At 38.7% G+C, this 23,948-nt stretch overlaps 1 protein-coding gene across 2 annotated transcripts in view; it reads left to right on the top strand.

Annotated features, from left to right (window-relative positions):
• The window catches only part of LOC126251906 (protein SCAI), a 97,364-nt gene that overhangs the window by 14,087 nt on the left and 59,329 nt on the right, over nucleotides 1–23,948 (top strand). For both annotated transcript variants that reach the window (XM_049952644.1, XM_049952636.1), the window contains exons 6-9: nucleotides 839–996; nucleotides 5,483–5,576; nucleotides 5,678–5,797; nucleotides 14,386–14,533. In XM_049952644.1, the coding sequence (XP_049808601.1) occupies nucleotides 839–996; nucleotides 5,483–5,576; nucleotides 5,678–5,797; nucleotides 14,386–14,533 (520 nt within the window). The remainder of the gene's footprint in view (nucleotides 1–838; nucleotides 997–5,482; nucleotides 5,577–5,677; nucleotides 5,798–14,385; nucleotides 14,534–23,948) is intronic.

Here is a 23,948-nt window from a genome sequence, read left to right as displayed (position 1 = left end):
TCCTAAGGGATTCCATAATCCCGTTTATTCTGTGTGCGTCTTATGGGCCCATAGACAGCATTCTGCCGTCTTCCATGCACTATGCCTACATCTTTTCTCGTGTGCCCTGCCTGTAGGTATGTTGATATTTGACCCTGCTACTTTATTTAAACTTTGCAAACATCTTTAGCTGATATGGCAATTCTTCGTACAGCAGAACATTGATCCACAACGTCCTGTTACACTACAAATTTTCGTAAAATATATTTCAGTTGCTCATCACACCTAGTACATACTTGTTTTGTTGTTCCATCTGATCCATTTTCCCAACCAAGTAAATTTATGTAGAAAAAGACCGGTGATTAGTAATCTGATCTCTCTGCCATATGCTGTTGTTTTGTCATTCAAGTTTGCATGTCTGAAAGCATATCTGTATTTGTAACATGCAAAGGATATATGACATATTTACGTTCCCTTTTTCACATTTCATTCCGTCATTGTAACTGTTATGAATTTTAATAGATGCCTTTGAGGAGAAGGGTTCGCATGAAATTTGGGAATTTATGTTGTTTGATTTATACTGAAACTTTTTATAGGAATATGGCTGATCTAATTTCACAACAGAAGGTATTGTGCCATATTTTGTTCATTTTATCTGGAATATGTTTTATGTTGTTTTCTAATTTCATGACTTAGCCTATCACATCATATTGAGTGGATGTTCTGTTCTGTTCATAGTTGTAAGATGTGCTGAGAAAAAGATTTTAACAGCAACAGACCATTGATTACTGAATTACATGTGTAGCACTTTCACGCCTTATTCAATAAAGTAATGTATGTTTTTTTTTTCTTTCGGCAGGAATTAGACAAACAAATTATAGATTATACAAGCACCTACGAACCTGATGATCAGTTAGAGTGGTCTCTTGTCTTAGAAGAAATAAAGTCATTTATTAAAGCTGATGGTGTTGTCAGTGTTTTGCATGCAGATTCAAATACCATTGTGCTTTCCCACAGGTATGAAAAGTGAAAGGATATCTATTGACATATTACAAATCTTAAGTAACTTAATTATTTGTGTAAATAGTTATAAAGGAGGATAAATTAGTTGCACCTTTTAGAACATTATGTATGTGTAAAATATTAATTACTGATTTGGTCCACACACATTTAATGTAATGCAAAATCTCTTTCTAAGATCTTTTCCAAATAATTTATACTGATTTATTATTAGCATATAGCCCCAATACGTAGGATTACTAGTCTGCTGCTTTCTCAAAAATTCAAACATTTTTGTATCGAGCATTCGCCATACCCACACCCTGCTTTCGGATCGCCACATTGTGTACCGTGATTTGTCACTCCACACAATGTTTTCCTTGTATTCAATCATCCAATGTTTACACTCCTTACACAAAGTGAGGCGTGGTGTGGCATGATGTGTGGCTTATGAGCAACCACTCGACCATGAAATCCAAGTTTTCTCACCTCCTGCCTAACTGTCATAGTACTTGCAGAGAATCCTGATGTAGTTTGGAATTCCTGTGTAATGGTCTGGATAGATATCTGCCTATTACACATTATGGCCCTCTTCAACTGTCGGCGGTCTCTGTCAGTCAACAGGTGAGATCAGCCTGTACGCTTTTGTGCTGTACGTGTCCCTTCATCTTTCCACTTCACTATCACATTGGAAACAGGGGTCCTACGGCTGTTTAGCAGTGTAGAAATCTCGCGTACAGATGTATGACACAAGTGACACCCAATCAACTGACCGGGTTCGAAGTCCGTGAATTCTGCGGAGCACTCCATTCTGTTCTCTCACCATGTCTAATGACTACTGAGGTTGCTGATATGGAGTACCTGGCAGTAGGTGGCAGCACAATGCACCTAATATGAAAAACGTATGTTTTTGTGGGTGTCTGGATACCTTTGATCTCACAGTGTATGTGTTGTACAATAATATAATATTGCAGCCTCATGAAGTGGTACTTGTGAATGCCATCTGCAAACTGTGTTCTAAATAGAGTTGGTAGTAAAGAAGTAATAAATTAAAACACTGTATTTGATGCTGAAGTTTTACTGCGTGAACAGTGAAAATGAAAATGTGGTAAGGGACAAACTTTTTTTCTTTCATCAGTTTACTTTGGGGGGGGGGGGGGGGGTTCCAGCTCGAAACAGTTTCTGAAAGATTTGAAGTTCTGTGCGAAGTTTGTTGGAAGTTGATAAGTGCTCTCATTCACAAATACTGGCTGCATAAAGTCCAGATATTTGTATGCCATCAGTTAGGCTGCCTCAGGACAAAGACTCAGTTTCTGACTGTAATTCTTGTCTTACTTCATTAACCTTTTAACATAAATTATACCACATTAAGAGTAGATTATGGCAGCATTTTAAATTCAGTCAGTAATTACATAAAACCAAATTTTTGTTGCCCAAGGAAGCAGTTAGACAGACAACCTGCAAGTAGTATTGTGTTCTGAGAGATAGTTGCTTAGTAATATAGGTTCCTTCCTAAACTCTTATTGTAGTTCTTTGTTATCACTTAACGACACTGAAGTGCCAAAGAAACTGGTGTAGGCAGAATACGTGCTTTGGTCGGCAACACATATATAAGACAAAAAGTGTCTGGTGCAGTTGTTAGATTGCTTACTGCTGCTGCAATGGCAAGTTATCAAGACTTAAGTGAGTTCAAACATGGTATTAGAGATGGCGCATGAGTGATGGGACACAACATCTCTGAGATAGTGATGAAATGGGGATTTTCCCATACGATCATTTCACAAGTGTACCTTGAATATCAGGAATCCAGTAAAACATCAAATCTACAACATCGCTGCGGCTGGAAAAAGATCCCGCAAGAACAGGAGCAATGATGTCATTCAACATGACACCCTTCCACAAATTGCTGCAGATTTCAATACTGGGCCATTAACAAGTGTGAGCATGCAAACCATTCAACCAAACATCATCAATGTGGGCTTTTGGAACTGAAGGCCCACTCATGTGCCCTTGATCGCTACCCGACATGAAACTTTACACTTTGCCTGGGCCCCTCTACACCGACAATGGACTCTTGATGACTGGAAACTTGTTGTCTGATCAGACGAGTCTCGTTTAAAATTGTATCGAGCAGGTGGACCTGTATGGGTATGGAGACAATCTCATGAATCCATGGGCCCTTCATGTCAGCAGGGGACTGTTCAAGCTGGGGGAGGCTCTGTAATGATCTGGAGCATGTGCAGTTGGAGTGATATGGGACCCCTGATATGGCTAGATATGGCTCTGGCAGGTGACACATACATAAGTGTCCTGTCTGATCACCTGCATCGATTCATGTCCATTGTGCATTCCGACATACTTGGGCAGTTCCAGCAGGACTGTGCGACAATCCTCAGGACCAGAATTACTAAAGAGTGGCTCCAGGAACACTTCCGCTGTCTAGCAGACTCCCCGGAAATGAACATTATTGAGCATATCTGGGATGCGTTGCAGTGTGCTGTTCAGGAGAGACCACTGTTACAGATTAATGGACAGTTCTGCAGAAATCTTGGGGTCAGTTCCCTCCAGCACTACTTCAGACATTAGTCGAGTCCATGCCATGTCGTGTTCCGGCTCTTCTGCATGCTCTTGGGGGACTGCACAATATCAGGGAGGTGTACCAGTTTCTTTTGCTCTTCAGTGCATGATGCTCAAAGATCTGAGTTATTTCCTCTTGTATATGAAATTACATGCCTAGGTTTCATACTATTTTTTACAAAAGTGTCTGTAACTGACTGGATGTTTGAGAACCTACCACCAATTTCTGGCATAATTCATATGTTTATGTCTTAATGTAAAATGAATGTAGTCTTTCTATAGAACTTGAATTTTGTCACCGCATGGACAATACATATATGTTAGGAGTATTTTCTCACTGGTGTCCCACCATGTGAAGTGATTGGGTGAGTAAGGTGCTGGACTTTTTGCTGAGAAGTGCAGCTTTCATGTCTGTGTAGCCAAGCTGAGTGGTGCAGTTGATAAGACATGCTCTTGAGGAACAAGGTTTAAATCATTAACTGACCATCCAGGTTCAAATTTTCATACTTTCTGGAGACCACTGTAGATGAATGTTGTGATGGTTCCTGCATGAAGTCCATGGTCAGTTCATCTTTGCATCCTTTTTCTGACCAAGCTAGTGCTGTCTTTGATCTTAATGTCACTGGGACACAAGAACTGTATCCTCCCTACCTTTTGCAGATGTCTTGTAGATATTGTTCACCATTTATCACCACCTAAGGTGTCACATGACTAAACTACATTTTTCATTTAACTAGTATATATGAACCTTCAAGTTTTGATGATTTGTTCAGTTGTCTCATGTTATGTTGACAGCATAGTGTGCAAGACAGCTTTGCAAGAGTATGTGTGAGCTAGTTTTACAGCTAGAAAACGTAGTTCCTTGGTTTTGTATTGAATTGTGAACTCTTTGACAGAAAGTTTGTCTTGACATCTGTCATAAATTTGGTGTCATTATTTTCCTCTCATATAAAGTCGCTGTCTGATGTCATCATTTATAATATTTGGCCAGTTTGCATGGATATTGAAGATGAGCACCAAACTAAAGTTACCATACGGAACACTTTTATGTGGAGATGATTATGATTTTTGTCTTGTTACTGTCTGCAAAGCTGTATATTGAGCCAGCTTGCATAGTAGTTAAGGCATTGAAACTCACACTCTGGAGGTTTGGCTCAGTTCCCCCATTTGATTATCAACATATAGGTTTTCTGTGATTTCCTAATTCGCTTAAGTCCAATGTCTAGACGATTTTTCTGTAGATAAAACGGGCAGTTTCCTTCCACATTTTGAGTTAATGCTCCATCTCTAATGACATTGTTCACAATGGGACATTTTAATACATACATTTCTTCTCCCTTGTAAAGTCATGAAAGAGGTTGATACTAACTTCCTGCCCTTAGTCAGAAAAATAGTGTATCTCTGTAAAAAACAAAAACAAAAAAAAAGAAAAACAAAAAAGAGAGAGAGGACAGTGTATTGTATTGGAATGAATATTTTTAAAGTAATTGCAGACAGTATTGCGATACATTATGATTGTAAAGTTAAAATTATTTGGTTCATAGCCATTACAGTTTTATTAATCGGCTAATATTGCGTTGAAGGAGGAGGATGTTACCAGTACTCCCCTGTTTTCTGCAGGTATACTGCTATTCAATATATGTACAGTGTATTCTAGCATTTTACTTAAATATTGCCAGTTGCCACTTGTATTTTTTGAACATGATTGTTTAATCTGAAAATCTGAGCTTAGATCAATGAAAAATTGCAAATAATGTGACATGGTGCAAATTGCTTGAAACATATGGACATATGTTTTGCAAGAAGGTGTTACAGCTGAAACAAATACTGAAATCCAAGGTGTCTAGATCAGACTGTGAATATATTTAACTGTAGACATAACAGAATTGTATAAATACATGTATAAATTTTTATTTAATGTTTCTAGACTCAGTCCATTAACAACTCCGCCCGTTGAGAAGTCTCCCATTATGAACCTCACTCTTCAAGAAATACTCATAATTGGCAACTGCAATGATCAGGTCAGACAATATTATTGGTATAAACCTAAAATATTACTGAAAGTTTTAAAAAAAAATTTTCAAATACTTATTGTGCTGTGCTACTTTTTTAACTTCTACAGGTAAAATTTAGTGAACTGACAATGGATATGTTTCGAATGGTGCAAACCCTTGAAAGAGAACCTCAGGATGAATACAACCATATTTATGATGCATCTCCTGCTCCAGTGCGGGCTTCCATTGTAAGTGTTAAATACCATGTAATGTGTGTGACTTAGGACTAGAGATACATTATTATTTTTGTCGGGATGGGCCCCACAGCCTCAATATATTTGAAAAATGACATGATTCCACCAGACTGTATTTTAAATTACTTTACTTACACTGCTAGCTTCAGACACTGTCCGTTTTCATGTGCATCCAAAAAACATGCAACACATTATAATAATAAAAAAGAAGAGCAAATACATGGAAGTCATATACAAAAGTTATGGGATACCTCCTAATATCAAGTTGGACCTCCTTTTTCCTGGTATAGTGCAGCAATTTGAAGTCATTGAATCCCTACTTGAGCCAGACTGCTTCTATAACCATCCATAATTGTGTAAGTGTTGCTGGTGCAGGACTTCGTGCACAAACTGACCCCTTGATTATGTCCCATAAATGTTCGATGGGATTCTTGTTGGGTGATGTGGATGGCCAAAAGATGTACTCGAATGGTCCAGAATTGTCATAACCTGATGGGGGTCGCAATATACTTACATGAACCCCTCAGTCGAATAGGAAGCGATGTGGAATTTTTCAGGTCTTCCAACTCTTTGGCACGCGCCACTTCGTGCAAGAGAATAAGTCGGCAACAGGGTCTAGCTCAGGTTTATCAGATGTCTGTGGTTGGAGATTGTATGGAAAGACTCGGGTATCAGGCTAGGGAGGTAGAAATGAAGAAACTAGCTTCTGGGTTGGTACCTTGGTCTGATCATATTGCCTCATCCCAAGTTTACATGAACATGTCGAAGGTCACAGTATCCAGGTCATAATTTTAATGAGTTTAGAACATAGATGAGGCTTACTACATACTCTAACTACTAGAACAGATAGCCTGCCTGGCCTATCACTTCTTCAAAAGGAGCCACTTTCTTATTGCTCAAATCGAACCCTCAGATTCCATTACATGTCACACTGTAAGTGACAATCAGTCATAGGTACATGTAAGCCATGATAGACTAACTACCCACAGTCCAGAGGTATCTGTAAGCAAGAATACAATTCCTTCTTAGTGTACAGGTTTAATTGAATAGATTTTTCCACTGACATAATTTTCTGCTTTTGGCTGGCGAGTCACGCGAGGCTTGTCTGCTGGCAGGAACTCTCGAACTGTTGAACTCTGTTTCGCTCGTCAACTGGTGTCCTCTGTTTGCTTATAGATTTTATGTGAATGAGTCACATTTTTACCTGCAGTTCTCAATCACCTAGCTTGCGATCAGCATGTCTCCTTTTTTTCCAGTCCCTTCATTATTCGGTCACTACAAAATGATATTCAAAACAATCATAGCTCAGTGATGTGTTTGGGAACATGAAGTCCATGAATTGCAGAAAGTGGGCTCCTGGTAGCTGAACACAACAATTTCCAGTCAATGATCAGTTCAGTTGGACTAGAGGACCCAGTCAGTTCCAAGTAGCCCAGTCCATGCCGTTATGGAGCCACCCCCCACAAGGTTTCATGATGCCTTGTTGACAACTTGGGTCCATGGCTTTGTGGGGTCTGCACCACACTTCAACCATATGGTCAGCTCTTACTAACTGAAATCGGTACTCGTCTGACCAGGCCACAGTTTACCATTTGCGTAGAGTCCAGCCTATATGCTCAAAAGCTCAGGAAAGGTGCAGGATGCAGGCAGTGTTGTACTGTCAGCAAAGGCACACACATGGGTTGTTTGCTGCCATAACCTATTAACATGAAATTTTGCCACTCTGTCCTAATGTATATGTTCGCCGTACATCTTACATTGATTTCAGCGTGTATTTGATGCAGTGTTGCTTGCTTGTTAGCACTGACAACTCTACGCACATGCCACTGCTTTCGGTTGTTAAGTGAAGTCTGTCAGCCAGTGCTTTGTGCATGGTGTGAGATAATGCCTGAAATTTGGTATTCCCATTGTGCTCTTAACACTGTGGATCTCTGAACATTAAATTTCGTAAAGATTTCCAAAATTGAATGTTCCATGCGTCTAGCTTGAACTACCATTCCACATTCAGAGTATGTTAATTCCCTTTGTACGGCCATAATCACGTCAGAAACCTTATCACATAGGTACAAATCACAGCCCTGCCAATTCAATTCCCCTTTATACCTTGTGTATGCGAGACTGCTGCCATCTGTATATGTGAATCTCACTATCTTGTGACTTTGTCATCTCAGTGTATAATTACATTGGAGATAGCATTAAACAAACATAATAGTTACCTGCTGTCAGTGCTGGATTTCTAAGAAGAGAGGTTCCCATACTGTGACCTTCCGGAGGAGGAGGTGGGGCAGGAGTGTTTTTGAAATTTAGACTTCTCAAATTATTATTTCAACACTTTTCTGTGCATTTCAAAAGTCTGAATACAACCTTTTTACTGGTAAAAAATAAAGTTCCATCATACCACATCCCAAAATCTGCAGTTCTGATTTCTTGTTTTCAGAGGGTACTACCGGTGCATACCAACACAGATCAAACACCGTCCTTAGTAACAGATGTGGTCACATCATTGTCAATTCATTAAAAAATCATGTGTATTGCATATTTGTGCGCACTCTGGTCGTCAGCTACCGTCTTGGCATAAGGAAAATGAACCATGTAATATTTACTACAAATCACACTGTAAGCACCTGTTCAAATGGCTGTCACATTTGCATGAATGCACGGCACGTGGTTTTTTAATGAATTAACAGCAGTGTGTCCACATCTGTTAGTATAAGTAACTACTATGTTTATTCAATGCTACATCCAATGTAGTTACATGACTTTAATGTTTTTAATGTCCGTTTTTATTTTTTGGTGTGTTGTACGTTTTTAGATGCATTTGAAAATGGACAATGAAACCAGTAATGCAAATAAAGTTATTTAAAACATAGCCTGGTGGAATTATGTCATTTTTCAGACATGTTATTCTCTTTATGTATGAAGCACACACTTCCATGAAATAATTGAAAAATTACTTGCTTGTTGCTCTCTACTACACAGTATGATGGCAAAAAGATAAATTTCACCTTTCACAAAAGACTTACTTGATTTGACGTCTTCTTATTACATTGGTTCAATAATTCAAGCAAGGTATGAGTTCTCCACGACACTGCCCTTCAGTTGATTTCATTACTTTTGTGAGTAATTCTGTTCCATAATGTATTGTGTTTCTTCTTTTTTTATTCATTTTTATTTGTCTGATTGTATTATTCATGTATTGTGCTTCTCATAAATCAAACATTTTCTTAAATTTATTTTCAAATTTCCATTTTTCTATTTTTTGCCCTATACTTCAAACTGTTATACATACCTTGTTATCTGTCTATAGTCAAAACATTGGCAGTTCATTCATTTTAGGTCTTGAAATATTCATTTTCATTCTAATTGGGGGGTCTTTTGAAATTATTTGTCTCAGCTGGCACATTTCTTCCTTTCTTGTGGCATTTATTTGTGCTATTTTGTGCTGACCTTGTATTCTAGTCTGCTCTGCAGTGTAACATCCCTTTCCTCATTTGTTGGAGCATTTGCTTTTACCATATGGGCTATTTCAAAATGGCTCCAAGCACTATGGGACTTAACATCTGTGGTCATCAGTCCCCTAGAACTTAGAACTACTTAAACCTAACTAACATAAGGACATCACACACATCCATGCCCGAGGCAGGATTCAAACCTGCGACCGTAGCGGTCACGCGGTTCCAGACTGAAGCGCCTAGAACCGCACGGCCACACCGGCCGGCATATGGGCTATTTCTCCTGATATCATTTATGTTGCTTCCAAAAAAATATCATGATGTCTGCTAGTATTGTCCTCTTTTTAATACAATTTTACTTCTTATTTGTGTATGTTGGTGGATTATGTAGAACATGCAGTCTGCTTATTTCTCAAACTGAAATTTTTGAAAGTTATGTGTAGAACTTAAATGACTACAGTAGTAGATGCATCTTTCTAGTCTCTAGATCTTCAAACTTTGTTGTAAATGTTAACAGCACCATGTTCACATTGTTGAATGTTCTGTTCTGTCATTAATATTTCTTTTTAAGAAAGTATTCTAATACAAGCAGTATGTCAGCTTTATTTCTCTAGTCCTATTTTACTTTTTCTCCGTATGAATCACCCACTTCCAAATTTCTTTTTTACGTTTTTTACTCAGTCTTACATTTAAACAATGTATCTGTACATAGTCATGCAGTATTATTCTTGTGTTATTGTTATCAGTTGTGAGCAAAGTTGTACAGTGGTTAGGATACTGGACTCATATTTGGAATGAGTAGTGTTCAGATTTCTACTGAGCTATTGTAATAAGGGATTTCTAATTTAATCTATGATAGAGAAGTAAAAATTCTATGGCATAACACAAAGGTAGCCTTGATGTCAATTATTTTCTTTGAACATGTTGCACAGTAGTATAAGTCAAATGAAAACTTGATGTGTGGAAGAGTTTTGTTTCTATGGGATTTTAAAGTAAATGTGTAGTATGTGTGTTATTCAAATGAGTAAAAAATTAAATTTACTCTCCATCAGTGTATGACAGAATAAGGTAACAATGAAAGAAAAGAAACATTTTCCAGATGTCCTGCAACATTTTGTATTTAATCTTTCAGCTTCTTTAGCCTTCATCAGGTGACAGCTGACTGTGGCAACAGCTCAGATAACTCTTGAAACACAGGTATATATGATATGAAGTACAATGCACGGGAAAAAATCACAAAAGCGATGGAATGTATGAAGTATGGGGGAAAGGAGGTGAAACCAGAGGGAGTAGGGCTGATAGTGAAGGTGAAAATGAGCTAAAATGACATGAGAACAATGAAATCCAAGAAAAAAATAAACAAAAGGGCCATAATAGTGGGATGCAGATCACTGGCTGGATATGTCTCAAGAGAAGGGACAGCAGTTGTAAATGGATTAGGTGAGATTCATATGTTTGTGCTAGAATAAGGAAAGAGAAGGGGTGATAAGGTCGAAGTTCAACAAGTTCAAGTGGCACAGGAAGGCACGGGAAACAACATGTGAAAATAGGCAAAAGAGAGAGAGATTTATATGCATAATTTATGTTGGGATTGAAGAATGTGGAACATGAGATGCTGCAACAACATTTTGCGCTGTCACGTGGCCATGTGTTGAGCACGGACAAGATTGTTGATTCAGTGTGGCTAATAAGTCATAGCTTGTGAAGGTTGGAAGACTAGTCCCTGTCTGCCACCTACCTACCGTATTTACTCGAATCTAAGCCACACTTTTTTTCCGGTTTTTGTAATCCAAAAAACCGCCTGCAGCTTAGAATCGAGTGCAAAGCAAGCGGAAGTTCTGAAAAATGTTGATAGGTGCCGCCACAACTAACTTCTGCCGTCGAATATATGTAGCGCTACACAGGCATGCTTTGAAGGCACAATGATAAATACTGGCGCCAAAACCTCTACGTCAGTAAATAAATTTAAAAAAAAGGTTGAAGACGAGCTTTTTTTCTCCGCCCCGAGTTTCGACCACTACATTTTCATACATTATCCAACGAAGTAAATACAAATTCCGTATTGTTCATCTTCGAATGTACCAGAACTTCAATGTACTATGAAAATCAGACTGGCAAAACTGTTTGGAATGTTTGTCAATATGGCCAACTCTACGTTCTGAATTTTTTCCTACCTGTGAGAAGAGATGGTTGCTAATAGGAACCTGATGAAATGTGAATCACATGCAGTATTCTCTTCACCATAAGAATAATAAGAATATAAACATTTTGCCATGTATTCTTTCGTGTTTGCTGCTATCTCATTTAAATCCTGTCTGCCTAATAAACTACGAAACTAGAGAGAGACAACAGCAAACGCGGAAGAATATACGTATCGTGTCATGTTTATATTCGTATTATTCTTGTGCCTAATAGTGATACAGTCAGAAATGAAGCAAGGCAACTGACTAGATTTTTAAATCTAAGATGACTAATTTCTGTGCAGAATTTGATGTACTAAAGAAGCGGCCGCAAAGATTTTCAAACGGAGAAACATTTTTGCCCAACTCTCATTCAGAACATGTTCTATCATACGCAGTCTATTATTTGGTTCTTGTTGATCATTATCAAAGAAAGCAGCGGTGTAAGTAACAACAAATAGCAGTCTCTTGCCATTGTTTCGCTAATGAGACGATTCCTTTCTTTTTTTTTTTATTGTAAGTGGCGGTAGCGCGCACAAAAGCAAGCCATGCCGCGAGCGGCACAGGCCGTAAACACGCACTATCAGAATGCGACAAACAATGCATGACACAGTACAGTAATGCATTTTCAGCTTAGAGTGACGTAAACACCTATAACAAAGAAAAAAGCACTTATCAGATCAAATCAAAATAAACAATCGATTCAAACCAGACGAAGCACGTGAAAAAGGAAGGGTACCCGTATCAATACGGACGGAGCGCCTGACGCATAGCACTACCTGGTAAAGCTTAACTGCTAAGCTTACGACTCGAACCAAACTACTGTAGCTGTATCGTCATTCATTCGACTTAAATTGTGTCTCATATTACAATGGACCAACTTTGTTTCGATTTGGAGGTGCGGCCTAAAACTTTTCTCTCCCCTTGAATTTCGAGTCTCAAATTTCAGGTGCGGCTTACATTCGGGAATTTTTTTTTTTTTTCCTTTATTTCGAGTCTCATTTTTCAGGTGCGGCTTAGATTCGAGGCGGCTTAGATTCGAGTAAATACGGTATCCCCTCCCCTGCTCCCACTCCAATATTATACAACGTTCTGTTCCACCAAAGCATGCACTAATCTTCATCCACTTCTCTCCTTTACCGCTCCCCCCCCCCCCCCCCCCAAACCCAAACCTTTCAGCTGCACGCAGTACCCCTACCCTGCCCCACTATGTCCCTGCACGCTCTCACAAGCAGCACTACATCTTTCCCCACCCTTAATCTGCTATCACTCCCCCTCCCTACCCATACCACCTCCTTACCCCCCACATCCTACACTGGATTGCTAATACCATCAGGCGTAGTTGCTCTGTATGATGAGTAGGCTGATAGATCTGTAGTAGCTGTTATTATTATTATTATTATTATTATTATTATTATAGCCTGTTTGTCACCTTCTTCTGAAGCAAAATAATTACAGTAATGTTCTAGTTTGAGGATACTGCCTACCTCCCTAGACATTCTATAAATTATTTTGTGAGTCCCACTTTCATTTTTATAGAAACATTGTTTCCAGCTGTCTGTCCTTCACAGGTAGCAAGTAAGAAAACAAATGTGCTTTATGCAGAATATTTATAAGATGGCCACACAAATTACAATATAACCCCACTTTTACGTTCCTGGAATTAACATTTTTCCACCATTTATGACATTTTTTATCGGTCTCGTCAAATTTCCTACACCCACAATGTTAATTTGCACCTGATTTTGCATCAACATATTTATAATTTTCTCGCCATTTATGCATTACAAAAAAATTTTTGTGGAGAAAAAATGGCACTGGCACGATGTTGGCCATCCAGTAGTGTTTACAAATATTACGTGGTTAAGTTTCCTGATACCAGGGCACTCTACTCAGTGGATTTGAACTGGTAAACATGTAGAAGTTCGAACAATTCGTGCGGTATCTCCCGCTGCGTGGTGGCTGATTTGAGTAACTAGATTTGTTTGAATGAAGATATCATGACCAATCGCAACCATTTCCAAACTGTCTCTATTGTGCAATCGCAATTTCGTGATTGTTGTGATCATTGTGACACCTTTGTCGAACCATATTTAGCATGTTTCAGCTTATGGCCACTTGGAACGCTAGTTGTTACTGTCATTTACTTTGTGTAGCTCAAATGTCTTTAGTTTAAACACAGCGTTGGTTATGTATGTTATTCATGATGAGCAAAACGTGATTCGAGAATTTATTCTAGTTGTCAAGTGCATTATTTAAGTATGTATTTTTTGTGATGTTACACAAACAAACAATGTGAGTGATAGTTTGCGCGCGCGCGCGTGTGTGCGTGTGTGTGTGTGTGTGTGTGTGTGTGTGTGTGTGTGTGTGTGTGTGTGGTTTTTTACATTACTGATGAGGCACCGTATCTGATAACCTCAAAAAGACGACTACAGTGCAAGAGATGCAGAATAACACATTCAAACACCATACAAAATACTTATTTATATATTTCCACTTGACAACGACAAACAATTCTTGAAATGCATCATGCTGAGTATGAAAAAATATGTAACTAGTGCAGTATTTCATTATTTAAATAATAAATGACACCTGTAGGCTTTCAAAAACATCGATTATGACATGTGGAATTCAAACGTTCCCTCTTCCCAGACATTTATCAGTTCCAGTTACATCTGTGGTTTTATTACATAGATAATTATATATTATTAGATGACGAACAAGTCCCTGACAAGTCTTTTGATGCCTATTACATAAAGTGCAAGTGGGTATCCTATACATAACTTTTTCAGCTTAAAACGTTATTTCCCACATTTTACATTTTCCCATGATTTACACCATTTTTTTCGAAGTCTTTTGAAAAGTGAAAAAGTGGAGTTATCTTATTTTTATTATTTAGTATCTGTTGTTAGATAATAGCTTCTAATGATGATTGTACTTTTTCTTGTAGGAAAAGAACTATGGTATTGGAGGAAGTAAAGGTCCATACCAGTTAGTATGCCAAGAGAATGGGGATCGACCTATGAAACGTGAAAATCCTCACAAATATTTGTTGTACAAACCAACTTTCAGTCAAATTATGGTGTTTCTTTCATCAGGTACAAACTTTTAGGAATTATTTCCTACAGCCTACTTGTGTTCTGAAATAGAGCAAATAATATGCAGAAGTTTTGAGGAATTTTAAAATGCATGTGGTTTCAAACTACCAGTTCAGCATAACTGCAGGATACTCTTAGTGGTCATAATAGTAGCAGTATCTGTGCTAAAGCAATTTGAAGTCTAGTTATATTTATCAAAAATGATTTTAAATTAGAGTGACTTTGTGACTGTAGATATGTGTCGAATACAAATCAATAAATCCAAGGTTCAGTCAAGGATTTGCCTATTAATGTGTAGGTTGCTATACAATTGGTTGAATACACCAATGCTCACATAACAGAAAGTCAAGGTCATTCACCTCCAACAGGAAAATACTATGTATAACACAGTGATGTTAAAACAATTTATTGGTTTGATAAATGCTTTGGTTTGGTTTAAATTATTATATTTGCAGTAACCAGATTTTGTGAAACCCATAATTTTGTATCAGTGAAATTATTATTGTTATTATTATTATTATTATTATTATTATTATTATTATTATTACAGCGACTAGTGTCACATAGTTAGGTATCATACAAGGTCTTAAACTGTGCACCTGCATATGTCTTTTTCTGCAAAGACCTAAGTATCACGTGTGTCAACAATATGTTACTGCATGATGGCTGCCTGCGCAAATTTCAGTACGTGAAGCACTTATCTTAGAGCATGTGTTGAAGTGTTTAGTTTACTTTGTAACACTGTGGAACTGAATGTCTTGTTAGCTTTGATTCTCATTTATATCTACTGGCTGAAAATATCTTACTTTCTTTGTGAAGTGCAAATATTACTTCTTAAAAGCGTGGTCGACATTGGTACTGTCAGCTAAGTAAGAGTGTGGTCAGCATTACACAAAGATGGTAAAAGATATCACCTTGGTTCTTTCACAGGCCAATAGAGGTAATCTTTGTTCTTCATGCAGTGTCCTTGAAGCATTAGTTCACTTTGAATTCTTGACTGAGATGCACGTGAAGAGGTATGAGTGCAGCTTATGTGTCACGTTTTGAGGCTGTATTTCTCCGTAGCTACACCAAATATTTCTCTGTAGCTACACCAAATGAGTCATTCAACAGCATCTAAATATATTTGGAAATCAAAGTCATCTGTAAAAAAGAGAGTAACATGCTATAAATTGGTTAAAAATGTGGATGACTTTGAAGAACGTGGCTCAAGTGGTAAAGTGACTACAAATGTGTAACAAATAATTTTTTTTTGTTTTTTATTTATTTATTTTCTTTTTTTTTGGGGGGGGGGGAGAGAGACTTGGTTTCAAGCATGCTTCAGACAGATGTCAATAATTATTGACACTGGAGGTGACTGGATGTATTATTAATTGTGATTGCACTTTTATTTTGTTTATGTTTGATGTATGCATATGTTTTAGTTTGTTATCAAATACATTTTTCTACTGGTTAACCCGACCACAATCTTACTTAGCGGACTGTACATATTTTGTTGGCCGTCGTCATCTCCAGTACTGTACATTTGTAAAAATACTGCATTTGAACTGGAAAGGAATTAAGTTAATGACCCTAAGCACGCATACAAATTTGGGTATTGTAGGTTTCCCAAAATCACTTGAGGTGAATATTACGATGCTGTATGCTTGATTTCCTTGCTTGTCTTTTGCTTGTGCTCCATCTTTACATCCTCGTCGATGGCACTTCAAACTTCAGCCTCCCTTCTCTCAATAAATCTGAAAGAGAATTATGTTTGAGGCTTCATAGATATCTAAAAACAATGAAGGAAAATGTGTTCATAAAGTGATGGTGTCATTGATAGCTAGCATAAAAATGTAAGTAGTGTCTTTCCAATTTTCCATTCATGCTGAGAGGAAAGGGGCTCAAATCCCAGTCCAGCCATTCAGATTTACATTCTCTGCAATTTCTGTAATTCACTTAAAGGCAAATGTTGAGATGGTTTTTCCAGTAATTTGTTTTTTGATTAAGATAAATTGGTTGTCACCTAAGAATTGACATTCACATTTGTGAATTTAGTTGGTTGGGCAGTTTAACTATATAAAACAGTCTTCAATTTTTATCATATGTACAGGATTTGAAGGTCAGTGTCCAAACATCAATTTGTGTGTTTTGCAGGATGCTGAGTGCGTAGCATGGGTCACTGGTTCAGTTGTAGCTGACAGCAATTCTCTCTCTGAAAACTGAACACTATTATGTATATATACAATTTTTTCATTTAACAATAAGAGACTTCATATGTCTGTATCAGTTTTCATGCAGTTACTAATTAAAAAATTAAATTAAATGTTAAAAAAAAGTGCAGGGGGTTCAGTAACTTGGTAAAAGTGAGGCAAGCAAAGAATAGAATGACTCTTTTAAGGAATAAAGTAGGAAAGTCACATATGACACAAAAATCAAATGTGAAATGCTAGCAACATATCTAATATTAAAATCTGGAATTTTAGAACTAGCAAAGAAGTTAGTTAACAAGTTAAAAAAGAGGAAAGGCAGGCTGAAAATGGAATTAATGTTACTGATAGCCGGCCGGAGTGGCCGAGCGGTTCTAGGCGCTTCAGTCTGGAACCGCGCGACCACTATGGTCGCAGGTTTGAATCCTGCCTCGGGCATGGATGTGTGTGATGTCGTTAGGTTAGTTAGGTTTAAGTAGTGCTAAGTTCTAGGAGACTGAGACCTCAGAAGTTAAGTCCCATAGTGCTCAGATCCATTTGAACCATGTTGTTATTGATAGATTGAAAGATTGAAGATAGTACAAAAATCAGCAACAACAGAGATAAAAAGAGAAGAGTAAAGTGAAGCAAAATGAATAACTGATGAAGGAAAGAAGTAGACAGTGACAGGAATGATCTCAAGTGTAAGCCATACAACAAATCTCCCTTTATGAAGTTCTAAAATATTGATGCTGGAAGAGAGAATCAAAATGACTCATGCAACAACAAATATGTACCACACAAATATCACTACTAAATGTACAAACTACATTCTCTAACACGTGACAGATACAACTGTCAGGATGACACTAGTGATTGTTGTGTCTTGAGATGCTTTCATCTTGCTGCCCTACATCTCCATACACTCGCTCCACTCGCTTTCATATATGCAAATTACACTTGTGGAAACTCTCCTTGCCCAAGCCTTGTTTGTTCTCACTGGCAGTAGATGTCTTGCTGACATATAAACCTTGAACAGTGCTTGACAGCCACATGGGTTGTATCAAAAGTAAGTTTTCCACTGATCCTTTCTTTAATGACCACATCAGTTATGGCATCTTACAATATAAACTTCATTTTCTGATATAAAGGGCGATACCAGTGATAGCAATAGGAGAGTGCATAGAATTTCACCATTGGTGTGACAGTGGTCAACATTGTTTCCCTCTAGTATTGATTTTCCCTGTACTCTCACATGCTGTGTCAGTGTCTCCATGGAGATTGGACTCTTCTGGTTGTTAATGAGTTTGTCTATGGGCTGTATTGACTCTGGTCCCAAAGTCTTGTTTAACATAACCAGACTCATTGCTGGTGACTGGTAACACTTGCCCATGAGTTCTGGCCAATGAAATCATTCCATTACTAGAAATAAGTGACTACTATTATTACTTTATCAAGTGTAGAGTGCAATCAAGGTGCCTCAACCTGCTGGAAGTACAATCACCACCCTCTTGCAATCCTTCTGTGCTTTCTGACCCAACAGTAACTTCACTGCTCAGGAATTGTGACCCTCTCTCTTTATTCTGGTTGTACATATCTTAATCTCATTCCTGTAACACTTCTGTAACTCTGCTTCTTCCACCTCTGCATGTCTTCTGCAACTAATATGATCACTGTATCTTTACTCTGTCAGATTTCTTCAACATACCCCAATTAATAGGATCCACGTGGACTTCATAACATTGGTACCATGACTGCTTCCCTGCTACTGGAAAGTAGGTTTTGCTCCATTGGTCCTTTCATTTGCTGTGCACTAGCTTAAAATAAAGGGGTAAGTTTCTATGATTAGGTTCCAAGAACAACCCTAACTCTGGTGGTAGTTCTTTTTGCACTCTCCATAGCCCCTCCAGATACTGTTCCGGTGACAAGAAGATCATTCCTAGCTAGCCTTCCGCAGCTTGCTGCATAGCTTCCTGTATCTCTACTGCTTCCCACACAATGTTCTCCAAGGACTGTAACATCTTTGTTTCCACTAGTTCCTTGTCCTATATTTCTACTTCAGTTTGCAGCCTCGTAATGTTCCTGTTTACTAATTTTCGTACAGTTTTTGCACAGTTCATCACTTTCCCAGTCAGATGGCGTTGTAGTGGAGTATTGTTCAACACATCTTTCTCCAAACTCACTGTTTGCATGGTGTACCTCTCACTTGATGCCTTCTTTTCCTTTCACCCATTGTTTCATTTCTTCTACTGTGTCGTTCATCCTTCTGACATTCTCTTCATCAGCTATCCCAAACATAATTTTCAGAAATTGGTCTTCCACATCGGTCCAACCTCTCCTCCTCCTTGTATGTGGTATAATCCCCCAAACCTACATCATCTCATTCCTCAACTTCTCACAAGTCCCATTTATTATCCTATCTGTTGTTGTTTACTACACTGCTTCCACTTGTCATCTGTCTTGTGCACTGTCTGCCTCTCCCTAAGCTCATTACCACCTCTTTTCAATATTGTTACTTTCCTGCATAAGCCTTCTGTGTTCCCATGTAATCAATCTCACTCAGTCGTGCCACCCATCATGTCAGCCAACTAGATAGGTCCTTCAACCCCAGTAGTCATTTCAGTGCTGCAACAGCTGTTATCACTTGAAACTTTTTCCTGTAGAGATAACACTTGAAGCTAGTAATTCCATAGATAAGGCTCAAAATCTCTTTTTCCATCATGGAGTAATTCCTCTCTGCTGATTTCGTTTGCCTTGATGCGTAGTGCAGGGTGCTTACGCCCCTGCTTCTTGAGACAACATACAACTAAGAGCATGGTTGGATGCATTGCATCATAGAATGAATTCTTTACTGAAATATGAGAACACTAAGATCAGACTTGATGTCAGAGCTTCTTTCAGTTTTTTGAAAGCACATTGACAGTCCTCTGACCAAACACATTTTGCACCTTTCTTCAGTAATTGTGTCAATGGTTCGCCAACATCCTCAGATCCCTTTATGATCTTTGGTAATAATTCAGAACTCCAAGCAGTGATCGTAGTTCCTTTACTGACTCATGCACAGAAAATTCACATATGCTTTAGTCGTTCTTGGATCTGGCATTATCCCCAGCCTTTCTAATTGTGTGACCAAAGTATGCCACCTCATCCAACACACAATTATACTTTTCTGTACTCGACCTCAAATTCGCTGCCCTCAGTCTCAGGAATTCTTCTTTTGAGCATTGTATGTGCTGCTCCATACCACTCGTATAGACAATTGTAGCAAAATAGACAATGCATTAATGGGTTTCAGTCCACTGAGAACTCTGTCTGACAATCTCTGAAACGTCGTAGGTGCATTGTTTAATCTGTTAGGCATCCCCCTATACTGATAATGACCTCACAGCGAAGAAACTGCTGTTTTTGGTCGCTCTTCCCAGGCAATGGTAGCCACTCCTGCTTTCATTCACCATTGAAGAATACTTGCACTGGCCCAAATAATCCATGGTTTCCGTAATGTTCAGCAAAGGGTAGGCATCTATTGTAGTCATAGCATTTGGATGTTGATAATCGCAACAAAACCTATACTTCAATGATCTGTCTGCCAACTTCTTGGGCATGGTGACAATCCTGGCCCCCATTGGGCTACTACTCTCCTCAATAACCCCTTCTTCAGCTGCTGACGTGTAAATTCTTCCAGAATTGGCTGCAGGTACAACAGGATTCTCTATAGTTTGTGGTAAACAGATGATTCAGTTCCTGTTTATACCTGGTGCTGAGTAATGCATAGCTGGCAATGGACCTTTTCTTTAAAAAATCCATAAATTCCAAAAGAAACTTCCATCAATTCCGTATGACTTCCCTTTAAGTGCTTTACCTTTCCTTGTAATTCAGTTTCAATGGCATTTGGCTATTGTCCATATCTGATAGAATTGTCCCACTCTTCCTCCTCCAGGATATCCATGTTAATGACCATCAACCCCTCCATTAACCGGAAATCCTCAGTGCTAAAATTATCCCCAAATACAGGTATTGTTTTCTCATCATTTATCTCCTGTACATGTGCAACACTTGCCAAGAAATGTGCCTGATCCAGTACTTCATTTGCTTCCAATGGTTTCACCACACATCTTTTAGTTACACTACTGTGTGCATCAAGTTGTAGTGTGATTATTTGTAGTTCAAATGGTATGTCATTTGGGATGGACTCACCTCCTGATATTGTTACACTGGGAGTGGTTCAACTCGACTGAAACACTTTCCCAACAGGCTCCACGATGTGTTGCCGTAGATCGTTTTTGACGCTTAACTGGTACAAGAAACCCAACTCCAGATCATCTCTTGGCCCTCACTGACATGTGGCACAATATCTACACATTGTTTAAACTGGACTGTACCCAGGCAAAAATCTGTGTCCACCAATACCAATGGTGTGACATCCTTATTCCCCAAGCCATGTAATCTATACCATGATGGCTTCCTATGCTTATATACCACAAGATCACCACTGGGCAACCGACATGTGCACCTGTGTCCATCAATATCCCGATATTCCTCTTTCTTTCTATTTCTCTGCACAATCCACCTCAGCAAATGACTTTATAGCATCTAATCTTACTGAGAATGCCCATAAGCAGGACCTCAGGTTCCCCTTGACATTTAACATCTGGTCCTTTCCCAGTCTCCTACCTCTGAAGCTACTGTGACCTCTGCGTCTACTCTTTGTCCCAGGTCTGATGACATTTCCTCCTCACATGCCTCGTTTGTCCACACCTAGAACACATTATATTGATTGAAAACGCTGTCTGTCTAACCCTCAGTCTTGTTGACATATAAATTTCTTCACATTCTATTGCCAATCAGATAGCTGGGTGCAGGCCAATCAAACTCTGTGTTCATACTTTTTTTGACACCTCTGAAAGTAATCCTCACAAAAAAATACATCAGACACCCTCTGTTCAGCCTCTTGTAAAATCATCTTATTTACCATAGCATTCTGTCCCAGCTTTGAAGTACACCCATTGATCTTCCTCGTTATGCCTGCAAATTCTTCCACTGACTACATGCTTCTTTGTTATGGTGCTCAACTATTTCCTAAAATGTCTTGCACTATTCTCTTCTGTATACCTCTGGACTAGCCCTCTCTTAAATTCCTCAACTTTCTAGCTCCCTTGAGAGCCTCCATATACCTTGCATAAGTTTTTGCTTCTCATATTAATCTCAACTTTGCTATCCTTTAAAGTTCTGTGTCATCATTTTTCCATATCTGCCAAATTCTTAAGATTTTCCACAAATGTTTGCACATCCTCAGTTGATTTCCCAGAGAAAGGAGCAACTAAACTTGCAGCTGACAAATCTGTACTTCACTGTGGCAACAGTGACTCCACTAGACCATGTGACTCCATATTGTTTGTTGCCAATAACATACCTTTTCATATAATATGCAAACTGCCTCCAGTTTTGACACACCTTACATCTCTGACTCTGCAGAAGCCTTGTTCTTCCAGACATTCATATTGAAACACCAGTAATAACAAGAAACACAAAACAAAATATATTTACCAAATTCTTTTACACGGTGCTGAACAACCTTCTAAGTTAGGCGTACCTCTGACAGGTACTAGCCAGTCATGACTCGCATTACCTCTGAAGTGAGATGAATCGCTGACACTCTGCTTGCAACAGAATATGCCTTACAAGCTTCCATTCAATGACTAAAACACTCAACAACAATTAAATTTACTTGACATATGGTACCATAGGCTTTAGGTTGAGACATTATGACATCAGTATACAGATGCCAGTGAAATTAGACTTGAGCAAGTAGAATTTTTTTGTGCTTTCCAAATTTCTTTATTGCAATCTTCCAACATGATTAATTACAAATAGCAGTAGTGTGGTTGAGGCATTCAGTAGCTTTGTGTGTGTGTGTGTGTGTGTGTGTGTGTGTGTGTGTGTGAGAGAGAGAGAGAGAGAGAGAGAGAGAGAGAGAGAGACAACCTGTAATACCGACAGAGGGAAAATTGGCTGTGCGGTGGTACAACGCTACTGCTTCTGTCAGTGACATCCTCCAAACTTGGCATTTAAAGCTGTGCTGGTCGAGGCAAGACTGTCGTCTCCTGCACTGCATCGGCCATGATCTGTTGTAGGAGCACTACCACCAGGGCTCCGCTGGCCTGCAGCGGCAGCTGTGTGTCTTGTTTCTCAGGGCAGTCTACCCTGATGTAAGGTAAAACTCCATAGAGCCTTCTGGATGGGCACCCCAAAATGTTACAGCCACAAGATGATTTCAGTACAAAAGGGGTTAGGTATTTATACACTTACAGGTTGGACTTTCTTAAGCTTTGCTGTCCTTTGTGGCATGTATACTAAACATTTCCATGGCTGCATGTGTGGAAAGGCTTCCGCCTTTGCACGTTTCTGACCAAATGTGGTTGATCCCCTAGAGCATAGTATTCCATCTGGGTTCATCCTGATTGAAGAGGCCAATTATTTTCCTATATCTTTGAAGTGCCATGGCATAACTTCAGTTATCTATAAATTTGATTTTGATGAGTCCCAGATGCTGTAGTGTGGAATCAATAACTTTAGCATGTATTGAAATAGACACACACATTAGTAACAATGGGGTGCTGGAGACTGATTTAATTCGTTCAACAATTTAAATTTCAGAGCATATTCTCAGAATGGAAAGACTGAGGAAATTCAAACAATTATAAACAAGAAAACCTAACTGGTTCCCTCTCAAAGGTCACTTTACATGTGATTAGACTCCAGTTAATTTGAAAAATAGAACTGGAATGTGCTTGTGATGTACGTGTAGCAATGTGTCTCCCTGTTTACTCAGGTAGTTGGCTTATAGACCCATCATTTGCATTGCAACCATTAGTCAGCTGTGACCTTTTGAAATCTTCTTGTACAAGGGTCACTCCAAAAGAAATGCACACTATTTTTTTTTTTTTAAGTCCATCTTTTATTCTACATGTTTGAAAGTTTTATAGTGTGTAGATACATCCTTTAGGAACAATAGTTTCATTTCGCCACATAATTTCCATCCCTCTCAACTGCCTTACGCCATCTTGGAACCAGCGGCTGTATACCAGCATGGTAAAATTCTGGACCAACCTGTTGGAGCCACTGTTTGGCAGTGTGCACAAGGGAGTCATCATCTTCAAACCTTGTTCCACGAAGAGAGTCTTTCAGTTTCCCAAAGAGTTGATAGTCACATGGAGCCAGGTCAGGACTGTAAGGCGGGTGTTTCAGTG

Source organism: Schistocerca nitens, chromosome 1 (assembly GCF_023898315.1).
Source record: "Schistocerca nitens isolate TAMUIC-IGC-003100 chromosome 1, iqSchNite1.1, whole genome shotgun sequence".
In the NCBI taxonomy this organism is placed as follows: Eukaryota; Metazoa; Arthropoda; class Insecta; order Orthoptera; family Acrididae; genus Schistocerca; species Schistocerca nitens.
The sequence above is the reverse complement of the archived record's forward strand: the minus strand, read 5'-3'. Positions and strand labels throughout refer to the sequence as shown.